The 15007-nt window shown below is 38.8% G+C and overlaps 6 protein-coding genes across 6 annotated transcripts; 3 read left to right on the top strand and 3 right to left on the bottom strand.

The window, feature by feature from the left end:
• Window positions 1-142: 142 nt before the first annotated feature.
• MONOS_14670 (uncharacterized protein) lies at window positions 143-618 on the top strand (the record flags this gene model as incomplete). Its single annotated transcript, XM_067867492.1, has 2 exons — window positions 143-228; window positions 336-618. 2 exons carry the CDS (start codon window positions 143-145, stop codon window positions 616-618), a joined length of 369 nt encoding a protein of 122 aa, XP_067723107.1.
• A 2052-nt stretch (window positions 619-2670) lies between these two features.
• Window positions 2671-4659, top strand: MONOS_14669 (uncharacterized protein; the record flags this gene model as incomplete). The annotated part of the gene is made up of 1 exon (XM_067867490.1): window positions 2671-4659. One exon carries the CDS (start codon window positions 2671-2673, stop codon window positions 4657-4659), a length of 1989 nt encoding a protein of 662 aa, XP_067723106.1.
• A 2141-nt stretch (window positions 4660-6800) lies between these two features.
• MONOS_14668 (uncharacterized protein) lies at window positions 6801-7490 on the bottom strand (the record flags this gene model as incomplete). Its single annotated transcript, XM_067867489.1, has 1 exon — window positions 6801-7490. One exon carries the CDS (start codon window positions 7488-7490, stop codon window positions 6801-6803), a length of 690 nt encoding a protein of 229 aa, XP_067723105.1.
• Window positions 7491-10752: 3262 nt separating this feature from the next.
• Window positions 10753-11034, bottom strand: MONOS_14667 (uncharacterized protein; the record flags this gene model as incomplete). The annotated part of the gene is made up of 1 exon (XM_067867488.1): window positions 10753-11034. The coding sequence occupies one exon, from the start codon at window positions 11032-11034 to the stop codon at window positions 10753-10755; it is 282 nt and encodes a 93-aa protein (XP_067723104.1).
• A 130-nt stretch (window positions 11035-11164) lies between these two features.
• Window positions 11165-11749, bottom strand: MONOS_14666 (uncharacterized protein; the record flags this gene model as incomplete). Its single annotated transcript, XM_067867487.1, has 1 exon — window positions 11165-11749. One exon carries the CDS (start codon window positions 11747-11749, stop codon window positions 11165-11167), a length of 585 nt encoding a protein of 194 aa, XP_067723103.1.
• Window positions 11750-12367: 618 nt separating this feature from the next.
• Window positions 12368-13061, top strand: MONOS_14665 (uncharacterized protein; the record flags this gene model as incomplete). Its single annotated transcript, XM_067867486.1, has 2 exons — window positions 12368-12645; window positions 12740-13061. 2 exons carry the CDS (start codon window positions 12368-12370, stop codon window positions 13059-13061), a joined length of 600 nt encoding a protein of 199 aa, XP_067723102.1.
• Between the last annotated feature and the right edge of the window lie 1946 nt (window positions 13062-15007).

Raw genomic sequence — 15007 nt, 5'->3', positions numbered from 1 at the left:
ACCGCTTATCCATCTTCTTCTTTGCCTCTTCGTGCTGCTCTTTCAGCTCTCGGATCTACCGCCCCAGCCCCTTCTTCTCCCCTTTCAGCTCCGCCATCTGTGCCTCGAACTTTCCGCACGACTTGCTTAACATCAGCATAGCATGAGCCTTCTTCATCTGGCTACATCGTCAAACGCCTCGACTGCTGCAATGGTCAAGCAGATCAGAGAGTGGGAAGTCACATTTTCGTTTGAAATGATTTGCTTATTTCTTCGACGGTTTTCCCTCCAATTTTTCAAGCAGAGAGCTGAAAACGTCAGAAATTCCTAATCCATCGAACTCTACACTCGTACAGCCTCACAATCCTCACCAAAATGTCTTCCCACAGCAGTAATGACAGAGACAGATACAATTCATGCACTCCAGCAGCAACAAGCATCACAGTCCGCAGATCCCTTTCCACATCATCCATTACTGCTTCCGACTTGTGTGATGTTGCCACAGCAGATGCATCTAATGGATCAGCTGAATGTGCAGTGGATGATAAGGACGACAATTTTTGTTCATTCCTTTCGACATTCTTCTCTTCGCTTCACCTCCTGAATGGCAAAGACAAAAAAGAAAAAATCGCAAAGTGAAGAGACGAACTGCTCTTGTAATTAAATTCTTTTCATGTTAGCCTTCAAGCCTGCCATCAGTTCTACTGGCTACTCAGATGCTTCATTTTTACATGAAAAGGAATGTCAATCATCCCGTGTAGCTCACCTTTTTTGTTTTTAAAGAAAAGAAAGAATAGAATCAATACGAACAAGAAAAAAAGTGAAAATGAAAAAGATGATTGAAAGATAAAGTATTGCGAAAGAGACTGAGAATGTTATTCATTATTTGAATCTGAAAAAAAGAATCAAACGATGCTTTTTTTGTATTAGAACTATTCCAATAAAAAGTCACGATTGAATAACATTTTTTTATCAAAACATTTATAATTGTTCGACAAGAACAACTTTTTATTTAAAATATATACACTCTTAATGAATTGTAAAAAGGAAACTGTCAAAAAAATGAAAATTCTCAAAAAAATTACAATGATAATGAACACACAATCTAATCGATTTCTAATGAGTAAAAATGTTTAAAAAGGAGTATTCATGCAAACAATCGAAATGAATATTCAAATGAATGAAATGAGAACTCAAAAAACAATAGAAAAAAAGTTTTACTCGTTCCAAAAATACATATTATAAGTTTTATGATCATGAGAATAACATAATTTGAACTTTATATTTATTGTTTCAAGTTGTTCACAAATTTGGTATGTTTGATAAATTCCATTTTCATATGAGCACATTGATCTGTAAATGTCTATTGATAAACAGAAACATAATCTCGGAATTATTGATATGATAAAGCAGATTGAAAGATACAATCGAAGAGTGTTTGCCCTTTTCCTTTTTGCAATTTATTCAATAAGCTCTTTTCTTCTTTCAAATCGAAAGGAAAAACAGGCACTTTTTTGAAAGTTTGTCATTTCTATATGAGCTTCATTAATAATTTCTATGTCATTCACTTTAACAATAGAAAAAACAAAAGAATCCAAAGAAAAAATGTTGTTAGAAATTGAAACCTCCAAAAAGCCGATTAATCCAATTATCTCTCCAGAAAATGAACACTTCTTTTCGCCTCCTCCAACTTCTCCTTCTCTTTTGTCTCCTCCCTCTTCTCCCCTCCCATCTCCTATGTCTCCGTTGAGGCATTGCAGTTATGCTTTGGAATCTGAAGAAGATTCTGAAAATGAAGAAGAAGATTCCACAGCTTCACTTTCATTGGTACAATGGCTGATGAGCCAGGGTGATGGAGGAAAAGTGCCAAGAATATCTTGCAAGTTTTCAAAACTTGACAATCTTCCTCCACAACCATCACTGGAACATGTGAGGAAATTCGCCCACACTTCTCAATTTCCTCGTCCTCTCTATTTCTCTCGGCATGAAGACCTTGACGAGAGATGCAGAGAAAGGAATAAAAAGGAAAAGGAAAGCCCAAAACAACAATGCCCCACATCAAAAGTTATCAAGAATGAGCCAAAACATCTTGCTAAAGAAGAATCCCAAAAGAAAAGCACGAAAAGAAAAGCAACGAAAAAAAATAAAAATAAGAGTTACAAGAAGAAGGAAAAGAAAATACATGTGTCAAAATCAAACAATGAAAAGACAATACGTAGCAATTCCACTCAATGCAGATCTTCTTCTCCATCTTCGTTTTCCGAAACTTCTTCTTTGACACCTTGCGTATTGGAAAAGGATTTACGAAGAAATCCTCCTCGAAGTGCAAAAATGAAGTTTTATAATGAAATGGAAAAGTCGTTCATTGATGAAGAGGATGAAGATGATTCAACACAAAGCAGTGACTACTCAGAAGAAAGAGACGAGATCCTTGACACAGTGAAGCCATGCGAAAATGAAAGTGAATCTTGTCAAAAAGATCAGAAAACAAAATTCTCTGTGGAACGCCTACAGCTGAAACAAGAGAGGAGCGAAAAGGAAAGTGAAAAAGAAGAGGAAAAATCAACTAGCAAACTGTCAAACTCTGATTCAACGAATGATATTCCATCAAAGGAAAGAATTAAAAGAAAAAGAATAACTTTGGACACAGATGAAAATCGAAATTTGATTTGGAGAAGGTTGTCTGTAGAAATGAAGGAAGATAATCCATCAAATACATTTTTAGCGAACAAACACGGAACAAGCCTTTTATCAGCCACTGACATCTACGGTCCACATAATGAGAATTTCATTCCACCATTAAGCATATCAACAAGTCCATCGATAAGACCGATATTGAATCCCATCAGGAACGAGTATGAATCACCAACAAGATTATCAAAGGCTTTGCGATGTTGCAGCAAGGATTCAATAAAGGAATATTTGGTTCCTGGTCTTCAATTCTCGGAAGATAGAAGGAAAACTCACAGATGGATCTTTTCGATGTACACACAATTCTGCGAAGTGATGGAATACGAACCATGGCCTCTTAGCGAAAAGCCTGCATACGGTTTCATAAAGCTGATGGGAATTGCATTACAATATTCAATCAGCACGATTAGAGATGATGTAATAAGTTCCCTGAAAGCCATTTCAAGATATCGTACAAATAGCCCAGTTCCAGAAACTGTTTCGCACAAAATGCTTGTTGCGCTGAAGGAAGTGAAGCTCGCCAGAAAAAGATACTGTTTGAGCGAAGCTTATGGGAAAAAAGAGAAGGAGGAAGCAGAAAAATGGAAGAAGGAGCCTTTGATTGTGCCTGACTTGTGTTGGATTCTTCAATGCATTCCGGATTGGTGCATTGAAAAACCTAGGGAAGCTTCCTTATTTCTGTTTGCAATAAGCACGGGTGCCAGAAGTCACACTTGCTCTCACATTAAACTGAGAGATATCGCGAGAGTCTATGTTGGAGAGAATTCAACAATGATGAAGGTCACAATCAATCTCGTTCATGTAAAAGGAATGTTCAACGACGATCACTGCGTTACAGTCGAGGGAGATATTACACAGAAACAAACTTTAAACGTTGTTTATTGGCTGGAGCAATTTCTTGTAGAGGAATATGGTTTATCATTGACATTATTTGATGAATGGAAGTTGGGAGACTTAGGAAACCAGTTTATTTGGGGAATCAGAAAAGGAGCAATGAGAAAAAGATTACAAAAAAGGGCTTCACAGGCAGGATATCCAGAAAACATCTTCGGATTCCATTCATTACGATCTGGATTTATTTGTTCAGCATTATTGAAGATAGGAAATCATATGGAAAGAAAAGAAAGCGTTTTGGAGACAACAGCTATTATTGGAAGATGGGATGAAGGATCAGAATGCCAAAGAAGGTACATAAAGAAAGCAGAGAAAGGAACAATCGTTGCGAACAGGATAATTCTTCCTGACGAAGTTGTCGAAAGCGATGAGCCTTTTGAAAAAGATCTGTCAACTCCTTGCGTGTTTCATAATATCAAATTGAAAGAAGTCGAGTGGAACAATAAGAGTATCATTGATTCTTTCAACTTTATTGTTCTGGAATATATCAAATTTTCATGTAGTCGTTTATTCTATCCTTATTCGTGCGTTAACAGACTCAACAATATCGCTGCCAATCGATTTTTGAAGAATAGGAGCATCACAAAGCCAAAAGACATTTCTTCCATTAAATACTCAAGAACAATTATATGTGAGGATTTACTCAGTGAATCTTTTGATATTATTCAAATCGTTCATCAATACTTGAAAGGAATAGAGGACTATTTAGATGGAAAAGTTCCGATGATATTTTCTGAGCCAAAGATAAAGCCAAAGCTCAGAGAGCAAAGAGCAATCAATCCGCTTTTCAATAGGCCTGCAAGAATCATGTGGACTCCTTCTGAAGATAAAATCTTAATGGAAAAATTTCTTGAAGGGATTTCATTCAAAGAAATAGCAACGCAATTACCAAACAGATCTCCGAACTCGTGTAGAGATAGGATTCGTAATATTATTCGAATACAAAAAAGAAACGATAAATTTAATGAAGAAACAAGAAAAGCAATGCCAGATGAAGAAAGCAACATTCGTGAAATTGCAGAAGTTGAAGATGATGTTCCCGTCGGTGTCGAAGAAGTGGAAAAAATGCTGGAGGTTGAAAAAGATAAAGCTTAGACTGCTTAACAGTTGCCATTTTCAAGCAGTTGCAAATATTCAGAAAGGTTTTTGTCAAGGTTAGCATTTTTTATTTCTTTTGTTTTGTTTTTGATTTTGGTTATCAAAGTATCTGCTTTGGTATTTATGATTGAAGTTATGTTTTTGCTTGTTTTTTACAACACTTATTTGAAAATTTCATTTTCAGAGTATTTATTTCAACTCTGAATTCTTTTTCGCTAATCTTGAAGCAAACACCTCAATACAAGAAAGTTATTGTTTTTATTTCAAAGATTCTCAGATCTTCTTCTCATATATTATATATTCACTTTTATTCGTGCTTATGAACGAATATATTAGGTTATTAATGTTTATTTGATGAAATGAACAATAAAGCGATACACAAATTGAATATTCATCTTCAAAAACAAAACAAACGCTTTATTAACGAATATTCTCAAAAGGATATAAAAATGAACTGTTAACCAAGTTTGCTTTATTAACAAAGAAGCTTTAATCCATCTCATTAAAAAGAAATAACAGAACTTATTTTGTAAAAAGAATGATAAATTAACTTTTCAATTATAAAAAAGTGAATAAGAACAGGAATGGAAGATATCTAATTAGTTGTAATCGAAGAAGTGACAGGCGCATTTTGGAAAACCAAAGGAAAAGCAGTTCGTGTAATAACTTGCATGCGGAGAGTGACCGACTGCGCCATTAAAACTCTGTGTTCTTGTTTCGCCCGCTCTTCTTCTTCCTTCTGCTTTCGCTCGTATTTCCTGTGAAGATCACCGCAGATTGGCAAAATGAAAGACGGCACCGAAGACACAAAGCCAAGAGTTTTCAAATCTTCCAGCATCGAATTTGCTTTTTCGTGCGAAATTGTCTTTCTTCAATCTTTTTTCTTTTGTCGGTTTGCATCTCCTTTGTTTTTGTACCTGCTTAGATTGAATCCTGCTTATCCATTTCATTTCGTTGTTGAAGTCAGCGTTGAACGGCCTGAACTTTGATGACTCGAAGAGATTGCTTTGTATGAAGAAATTGATGGAAGATAAGAGCGTGGAGTAGAAAGCGAGTTGCTCTGAAGCTGTTCGCGGCTGCTTGTGTTCGATCCTAAGTGCGATTCATTTTGATGAGTGAAGTACTGCGCCTGAAGTGAAGCAGTGAATGAAGAACTATATGGAAACTATTTGCAAAACAGGGCATTGCCTGATCGTTTATGCATGAAGGGAAGCTGAGAACGCGAAACGTCCAATGGGGATGATAAAGATGGAGAGGAAGAAAACGAGATGAGTTGGGCCTGGCTGTATACTTCTGCTTCATACGTCTTGTCTCCTCTGATCTGCCATTCAAGCATCTTCATGTGCCTCGTGTGGATGATTTGCCGGTGAGAAACAGAAGACTCTTGCTGTATAGAATTCGTAATATTCACAGGCGATGTTGAAATGACAATAACAGATGATGCGATTTTCGCGTTCTGTTATTGTTGAACGGATTCATTGGTCATAACTGACGGAGCAGCTCAATTGGGAAGAAGTTAAGATATTCATTCATCATTCTTTTGTGTCATTCACTCGCAAATAAAGTTAGCTTGGCAATGTTCACTGAGCCGAATGACTGAGGCGCGACAGACGTATCAACTGAGGTCTCTGCATTGTTCTCACAGTTGTCTGCAACATAAATCACAATAAACCTTTTTTTCAAATGAAACGAGGAAAAAGGAGCGGAAGCAAGCTGCGCGAAATTGTCATTGTCGTGGATATCAAATATCTGCTGATAAGGCGTTTTCTGCGCTGATGCACAGAAGCCAGTGTCAATCTTGTCAACACATCTAGTGAGTGCTCGCTGTTATCTTTTCTATCCGCATGGAAATTAGATTCGTTCGCTGAAGGAGAATCACTTTCCATTCCTTTCAATCCTTTTCTGTTTGCCTTCTTCTCTCTCTTCTTTTTCGATTTGGCTAAATTTCTATTAGCTCCTTCTTCACTATATGAGAATAACAAGCTATTCTCCCACAGCACTCCTAACATCGACTCCTGCTGTCCTGACATCATCGAATGCACTGACAGCTGAGAATGCTCTATGCGGCTTGTGCCGAGTGCTGTTGCTTCAAAATTTTCTGTCTCTTGAAAAGCGATTCGTGCAATTGATGATCCGACTTAGCCTGGTCTTTTCATCTTAAATAAAGAAGACTGCCTGCTTTGCGCAGCTGAGACAAGACGTAAATGCTGTTTTGGTGCGGTAGAAGTGGATACAACAGCAGAGAGTGGGTGACCGGTGATGGAAGCAGCAGAGGTGGATACTCTGAGAGAAAAAGATGTGGTAAAGGCAGCCGAGGTTGAAGAAGAAGAAAAAGAATAGGAGTTAGAGGAAGAAAACGGATAGCTTCCCATTTCAGAAATTGGCTCTCCTGAATGAGAAATCCTAGTGAAAGGCATTGGTTTTGTGTATTGTAGCTGGTTGAGCGATCTTCGAGGAGAAAGGGAGCTCAAAATGAAGTCGAAGGAGTTTGGATGAGAAGACGACTGACTAAACGAGGAATAGCGCATGCGCACAGGCCGAGTGCTCGGAGGAGCCGAATGCGGCAGGGCAAACGAAGAGGAAGACAAAGCATTAATGTGAACAGATGCAGCAGACGATGATGATAGCACAGATGATGAAGACGAGGAAGATGATGTTGATGACAATGGAACTGCTGGCGCAAATGAACTTTGCCGGAAGTCCAAGGCAAACGGGACCGAAGAGATGAAAGAGCCTCCAGAAGTGCTTCCATATGAGCTGCGCAGTTTAGAACCACTAAGTGAGTGTGATGACGATGTGTGGAACAACCTCGACGAACGCTTCTTCATCTGGGCGAAGCGTGAGTGGTGTCGGAGGTGCTTCCGTTTGTGCTTCTTGCTTGAAACATTCTCAGAAATTGATGTGTCAGATATATCCTATATATTGCTTGATTTGTGGAACAATTCTAAAACTGCTGCAAACTCAGGGGTAGCTCCGATGATCATTTCGATCTGAGGAGAAAGGCAGAAGGAAAGCAGACACCGGTGGATGAGATGGTGTTATTGCTCAGCAAACGAAAGTGTAATGACATTATATTTTGCACGGAATGAGAGAATAAGTAACTGTCGCTTTTGAGCAATGAACAGATTGCATTGCAGAACATCTTATCGGAATGAGGGCATGGAAGCAGCAGCGATAGAAGGTTATCTGAGGACATGACAGGATATTTGTCAAACACGTAGCTTATCAAAAAATACTGCGAAACACCTTCCAAAGATGGGATAAGAGAGTTGAACAATCCTTCACTTGTTGTGGAGGAGAAGAGGTTTGAAAGAGAAGTCAAATAAAACTTCTCCTGCTGAGAAAAATATTCTGCTATGCATTTTGGAGCAGAAGCCAAACAAGACCCTGTCAGTTGCTGCTCCTTTTGTAGAAACGCATTCTGCAAAAACAGACCATCTTGAGTGCTCTTTTCCTTGTGACTAGTAAAACTTGCCTTTTCTGAATTTGACTTTGAGGAAGAGAACACAGACGCTATCATTTGTGCAATCCACTACGAAAACAGAGATGCTTCGGAAGCCGACTCTGCCTGGTGAATACTCCGCTGCAATAAGCTCTCGTCTGAGCGGTCAACAGAACTCGTGAACAAAATATGGAAATCAAGTTAATTCTGCGCAGACGTCTCAATCACTGTTGTGGCAAAAATCGTTGTCTCATTGTTCAAGCATCTTCTTCTGCTTCCACTTCTGCTTCAGCTCCTGCTGCAATATTTGAGGCGGACGAATAAGAAACATGTGAGCAATAAACAGTTTGCAGTATACAATGTGCAATGTGGCAACGTTGTCATTATCTGAAGCAGCGCCTTGCAGCCCGAGCGATCTGTCGTCTCAAAGCTGCGCAGCTCATCCTGGAACAGAGGGTCAAAGAGATGTGGATAGCGCTTAAACACATGTTGTAAAATGATTGAATGAATTTGACTTTTGACCGTGGAGGAAGACACATCACGTGCAGAGTCATTCATGTTTTTTTTAATATTCTCTTTTATCTTCATCTTACTGAAAACAACCGCTCTGCTTTTCATTTGCGGAATGCGATCAAGATGTCGATGACTTGCTCTTCCATTTCCAATTTCTTCAACATCTTCTTCGTCTTCTCCTTCTTCCACCTGTATTTCACATCCCTCTTTCTCCAATACAAGGTACCGCAATCATATGTGCAACTGTTTCGAAGCTCTTGCCCTTGTTCTCGCATCTGAATCCTCCAGCAAAAAGAGAACAAGCAAAAGCAGCGAGAAGAACTAGACGTCGGTTGCATTCAGCGTATTTGCCCTGAATGCAAGTTCAGATACTGCTTTGATGTGCGCAGACACGATATTGCTGGAAGTCGAGTTTTGCATATGTATATATTTAAAGATGAGGATAAGTGATAGGGAAATTAACGCAGATAGAACAGCAACATTTTCAGATTTGTTGCAATAACACTCATCAAAACTTATGATTAAACTTTCACTTTCAGTTTGAAATCGCGTTGAAAACTCTTAGCAAAGAACATTGAAAAATGAGCAATTTGAGAAGCTGCTCTGAGAGAGAAAGCACCTTTATCTTTGTGGGAAGAGAAGAAGTTGATGAATTGCTGTTAAAGCTGCACATGAACGAAGATGAACCTGAGAAAATTGAGTTCTCTTTAAGTTCAGCAGAAAAAGAAGAAGCAGGAAATATGTTCTCATTGCATGGAAGCACTTGCGAGTTAATAAAACAGTCGTTCATTTGGATCAGTTACTCAAAACTGTGTTTGCTGTGTCAGGAACAGTGCTGGAATTTGAGCAGCCCAAAGCCTCTCAGGAAAAAGTGATGAGAAGTGGATAAGGTGGAAGAAGGAAAGGTTGGTACATAATTCCAAGAGAATGGTGAGGAGAACAGAAAGAGCACTTGGAGGAGGCACAAACGTGTTGAAGGAAGAGAATGTTTGGAGAGAAAAGAAGGACGGTTTGGTGTGACAGGGAGGGAGTAAGAGGTGAAGAGATGGAGATCTGAGCCAAGGGAAGGAACAGATTCTGGAGGAGAAGAGGAGACTGGTTGAGTGGCTGAATGCATTGATTGAGTTGAAGAAAAAAAAGAAGATGATGAAGATGAAATTGAAGAAGATAATGAATTCGGCTGAGAAGATATTACATGAATATGCAGAAGGCAAATCTTAAACTTCCGAGAAACCATTGCTGCTATTGCTTTTTCTTCGAGTGTTGCTTCCATTGTTTGGTATGCTCTGAATTGGAGTGATAACATCCGAAAATCTTGCCGAAAACGGAGAGAGAAGTAAACAGGGCGTGCTTGAAGGTGTTAGAATCGAAACATTCAGAGGCTGGTTGGACTGTGCGAGCTGTGCAGAACTTTCAGAGGAAACTGACTTCTCACTGTTGGATGAAGAAGAGGAGGTTGTTCCCGAATTGACTGATATTTGTGAGAATGAGACAGAATTTCTGGTAGAGTTGGCAGTCACGCGGAGGAAGCAGAGTGGGGGCTGGTGATTTTGTTTGAGATTTGCGTTTGGAGAGAGAAAGTGCCCATCTTTTTGTTTTCTTTCGCCGAAGCTGCAGATGAACCTGAAGCAGAAGGATCTGTTTTTACGTCTGTTGCATTCTGTGCGTTGTTCAAGTTGATCGCTTCAAGATTTTCTTCAGTGGGCAAAAGACAAACAAGACAAGAATCATAATGGAGGCGAAATGTCCGACGAAAACATTTGAAAGGGATTTGCAAGTTCAGGAGGCAATGAGGAAAGTGAATAATTTGTTGGAGTCACATATTTGGTGGTGTTGTGCAGGTGGAAGAAAGGAGGATCGCAGGGAGAATTATCAGCCAAGGAGGAAGTCCTGTCTCTGTCACTCAATGGAAGCTTGATCTGAGAAAGATAGGCTGTTCACTATTAAAGAAAAGCCTTAGTCCGTTCTTCTCCTTCTTTTCCTCCTTCTGAACTGTCTGTCAGTGCAAGTGGTTCAAAATACTGCTCAAACAGATCTTCCCTTTCCACACAGTTATTGCTTCTGCTAAAGCCATTGCTGATGTTGTAACAGTTGATATTCAGAAGCAGCGGGTCTACTACACTCGCAAGCGCTTTCTATCTCATTTGATGGCGCGAATTCTGACTGCGCTTCTCCGTCGAGGCAGCCTCAGCAAACGGCGGAGGTTCAGACTTCAGCGACGCATTCACCAGAACAGGATGGTGGATCAAGTTTATTATGAAAAGCTTCTCGATGAGAAGGTCTTCAGATGTTTCTGTGTTGTTGCTATAGTTGGCAGTGACATTTTCAGCCTCCGTGTTCATCACAGCTGTCACGTCCCCTTTCAGAAACAAGCCATTCATTCCGTTCATTTCATTCCCTCCTCTAATACTCCTCATGTACGTCAAACTATGTGCAGGGGAATAAAGAAGCAAAGAACACATCCGGATGGAATGATTAACCAAAAAGAAACTGCTCCATCGTTTCCTGCGTTGCAACATGAAACATCTGCAGCTCGCACACAACTGCTCAACACGCTGCCTCTCTCCTGCCGCGGAAGATGTTGTTCTGTGGCCACACCACGTTTGCATTGGCAGCTGTCCTCAGCGCAGCAAAGAGACCCACGTGTGGCTGTTTCAGCAGAGAAAACGAGAAAAACAGCACAAACAGCCGGAAGCGACAAGAAGTGCTAAGAAACCTCTCAGAGAGTGTTCTCACTGGAGGAAGCGGACTCGACAGCAAGCGGACGGTGTCTGTGGAGCGGAGGATGGAGCCTGACTGGAACAGGGCTGACTTCTGTCTCTGCATTCCGCCCTGCGTGGAAGAATGGTCAGAGCTTGGCTGCTGAGCAGCTTGTGCTGATGATGGCGATGTTGACAATGTGGCTGAGACTGTTGCTGTTGATGAAGCAGCCGTTGTAGACGTCCGGATGAATGAGTAGTCACAGAGCGACGAAGACAAAAGAGGAACAGCAATCTGCTTTGAGTTCTGAGGGAGCAAGTCAGAAGAGAGCTGAACGGTTGCTGAGAGATTAGTGGCATTGGCTGCTGTGAGTGTAATTCCTCGTCGCGCTGCTGCGTATTCCTTTTTCGCTGAGCCAGGTTTTGTATTCATGGACTTTGCTTGGGTTGCTGGAGGAAGGCTGCTGGGAGGAAGGGGAAGATTCAGAGGAAAAAGAAGAAGAAGAAGATGATGATGATGATGAAGAAGGAGTTGTTGTTATGGATGAGGTGAATGGAAGAGGATTTTCAGTGTGTGCACGCTGCAGGGAGGAAGAATGAAGAAGAGCATAATCACTTTTAGTGCAAGAAGAAGAGGAAGGTGAAGAAGGAGAAGAAGAAAAAGATCGATGTGATGTGGATGGTGATAACGATGGAGACAAAGGTGAATGTTGCAATGTAACTTCACATGCAAGATTCACATCTTCTCCTCTTCCTTCTTTTCCTTCTCTTGTTTCTTCTCCTCCTCTTGCTATTGCTTTCTTCAATTGTTAATCATTTCGTTGCTCTCCCTCAGAAAGAAAGAGTGAAGGAGGAGGATGATGAAGATCTGTTTGTTAAAAGTTGACAGCCGAAGCAGTCAAATCCGAAGGAGAAGGTGAAGGTGGAAGCAAGTCAGAAGGAGAAGAAGGTACGTCCATCTCAGACGCGGGTGGATGAAGAGCTTCGCCATCGAAGGGGTTGGGGAAAGAGGTGAAAGCAGCAAGCGTGTGATAAGCTTGGTGAGGAGGAGATGGGAGAAGAGAAGAAACAGAAGGAAGGGAATAATGTTGAAGATAATAAAACTTCTTCTTCTTCTCGAACTTCATCATTGTCCGTGATTCCACATTGTACTCCCCCGCCTTCGACGAAAGTGAACATTAAACAAGTTGTGATTGCGAGAGAGAAAGAAGATGCTCCAGCACAAAAAGGGAAATATGAGAGCAGCAAACGGAAGAGGCAGTCGAGGCTGGGAAAGCCGAAGGGATATGGTGTGAATTGCATGTGTTATTCGGAAGTGTCAATGAAAATGTTTTGTTTTTTTGAAATAATATTTTTATTTTCTCTTCTTTCTCTTTCTTTCTCTCTTTCTTTCACAGTCTTTGTGAGTTCCTCACCCATGAAGATGCGTTACTGTGTATGCTTGTTCTGAACAACAATGCGGAAGCGTTGAGTGTTCTTGTTTCGAAAGAGGAGTGAGAGAAAGAGAGGAAGCGATACAGAGACAAGACAGAGGAGGTGGTGAAGAGGGAGAAGGAGGTGTATTTGAGAGAGGAGAAGGAGAAGAGGAGGAAGGAGGAGGAAGAGAAGAAGAGGGAGATGATGATGAAGACGAAAGTGAAATGTTGCTGTCAAAATCTGCTGATGTTGTGGATGATAGAAACAGAGATGGAATTGAAGTCCCTTCCAGCTGTGACTTTGCGAATGACATGAAAAAAATCAATTGAATGAAGATTTGTGAGATGCATGTGAAGAATTTGAAGAAGAAGAAGAAGAAGGAGGAGGAGGAGGAGGAGGAAAAGGAAGGCAAAGAAGGCTGTTTTTGGAGCTGCTCGTTGCTGCATTTTTTCCGAATACTTGAAGGATACGAAATCATTTAATGCCGAGAAAGATGACTGTTGATGAAATGAACAACTCATGCTTTATTTCGAATTGTGATTTGTTAGGAAAAGAGAGTGAGTTAGAAATAAAGAAAGAAGTTGAGATTTAATGAAAGAAATAATTGGAAAAGGAAAGTAAGATTTTCAGAATTGGACGGAAGTTGACGCTTCTCTGAAATCTGATCTTGATTCATGAGTTGCAGCAATGAAAAAGGAGAAGAAAGCTGAAATATAGCTGCCAGAGTAAATGATTCAGAAGGAAGCAAACACATGGCAAGAGAATTTACCAGTTCAATTGAAAAGGACGAGTTGATTCAGTGTAATATTAAATGAAGATGAAGAAAATTATTCAATTTTACTGATAGAAATGTTTGATTATGATAGAAATTCTGTTATTATCGCTATTCTGCTCAAATTCTTTACTCAACTTTTCTTTTTCGGCTGATTGTTGAATAAGAAATGGAATATGATGAAAGCGATGAAGGGAAAGAAGAATGAAGAGAAGCATATAACGATGAAGCGAGAAGTTTTTGAATTTCAATCGAGCACATTGATTGGACACGCAGAATCAGAAACTCTATATGAATAGTCTTTGAACAAAATAGACTTGAATTCCATTGTTGAACTTAATTGATAAGCATTTATTGACAAGTTGATGTGAAATGAAGAAATAATTGTTGCATTTGTGAAATTTGTGAGCGAAAACAATCTGTGATAGATACCATTGGTGCCAAACCCGGAACCTGGTGCCAAACCCGGAACTGGCAAATATTTGTGTAATTTGAAAAAAATAATAACTCGTTGCAAACAAAGAACGAAGAGCTCTCATTCAAAATTTGACTATGCTTATTATTATTTATTTATATTTTTTTATCAAAAACGCAAATACATTCGTATTAATAAAAAATGTATAATTCATCAACTATCCAAAAATAAATATTGTAAACAAGATAACAATAAAAATAAAATATCATGTCACGATTTCTTTTATATTTGTGAATGAAAAATCAAAATGTGTTAAAAAATATTTGAGATTCACATACAAAATAATTTTTTCACATTTGATCATAACCATAAGAATGTGAAAAGTTATTGGCAAGCTCAACCACAACTTGCGAGAGAGGTTTGCTTTAAATATTTCAGAAGCCTTTAATAACAATTTATCTTTCTTTTAATTTACAACAATAATTTTATGAATACGTCTGCCAGATACCTGTTTTGTCTCAACCATGTTTTTTTTGGTAGCAGACGTTCCAAAAATAAAGATTACAGTCTGTTATTTTTGGAATGAAATTTGTTCCATTATTGTTTGTTATGGATCACTTTTAAAAGCTTCAAAAGCGGGGCTATAACTGCAGTGTTTAATATATATTTTTTTAAAGTTTGTTGGTATTTAATTTGTTGAATGATAAGCCAAACTTTGTTTATGTGTTATTTATACTAATGACTTACTGTAGTTAATATTTTGATTCAAATAAATACAAATTCAGCTATTATTTATGTTGATATTATTTATAAAAATTTGTTCAATTCTTTCTATGTTCAATTATCGTACTCGATCTACTATAAAATTTCTTGTGCATTTTCTCAATACATTATGTTTGTTAATGTTTTATTTCATAATTCTTTATTCTCACAAAAATATACGATGAATTTGTTAAGCCAAAATGAAACTTTTTTTTGTTTATTTTTTGATTAAAATTGATGTTTTTTTAACTTTGAACAATGAATTATTTGTGATTTTGTAAATCAAGATAATATTCAAAATTTATGCCAAACACTAATATTTTTTC

The sequence above is a fragment of the Monocercomonoides exilis genome (genome assembly GCF_001643675.1).
Source record: "Monocercomonoides exilis strain PA203 chromosome Unknown scaffold38-1042076, whole genome shotgun sequence".
NCBI classification, from domain to species: domain Eukaryota; phylum Preaxostyla; order Oxymonadida; family Polymastigidae; genus Monocercomonoides; species Monocercomonoides exilis.
This window is presented reverse-complemented; position numbering and strand designations above follow the sequence as displayed.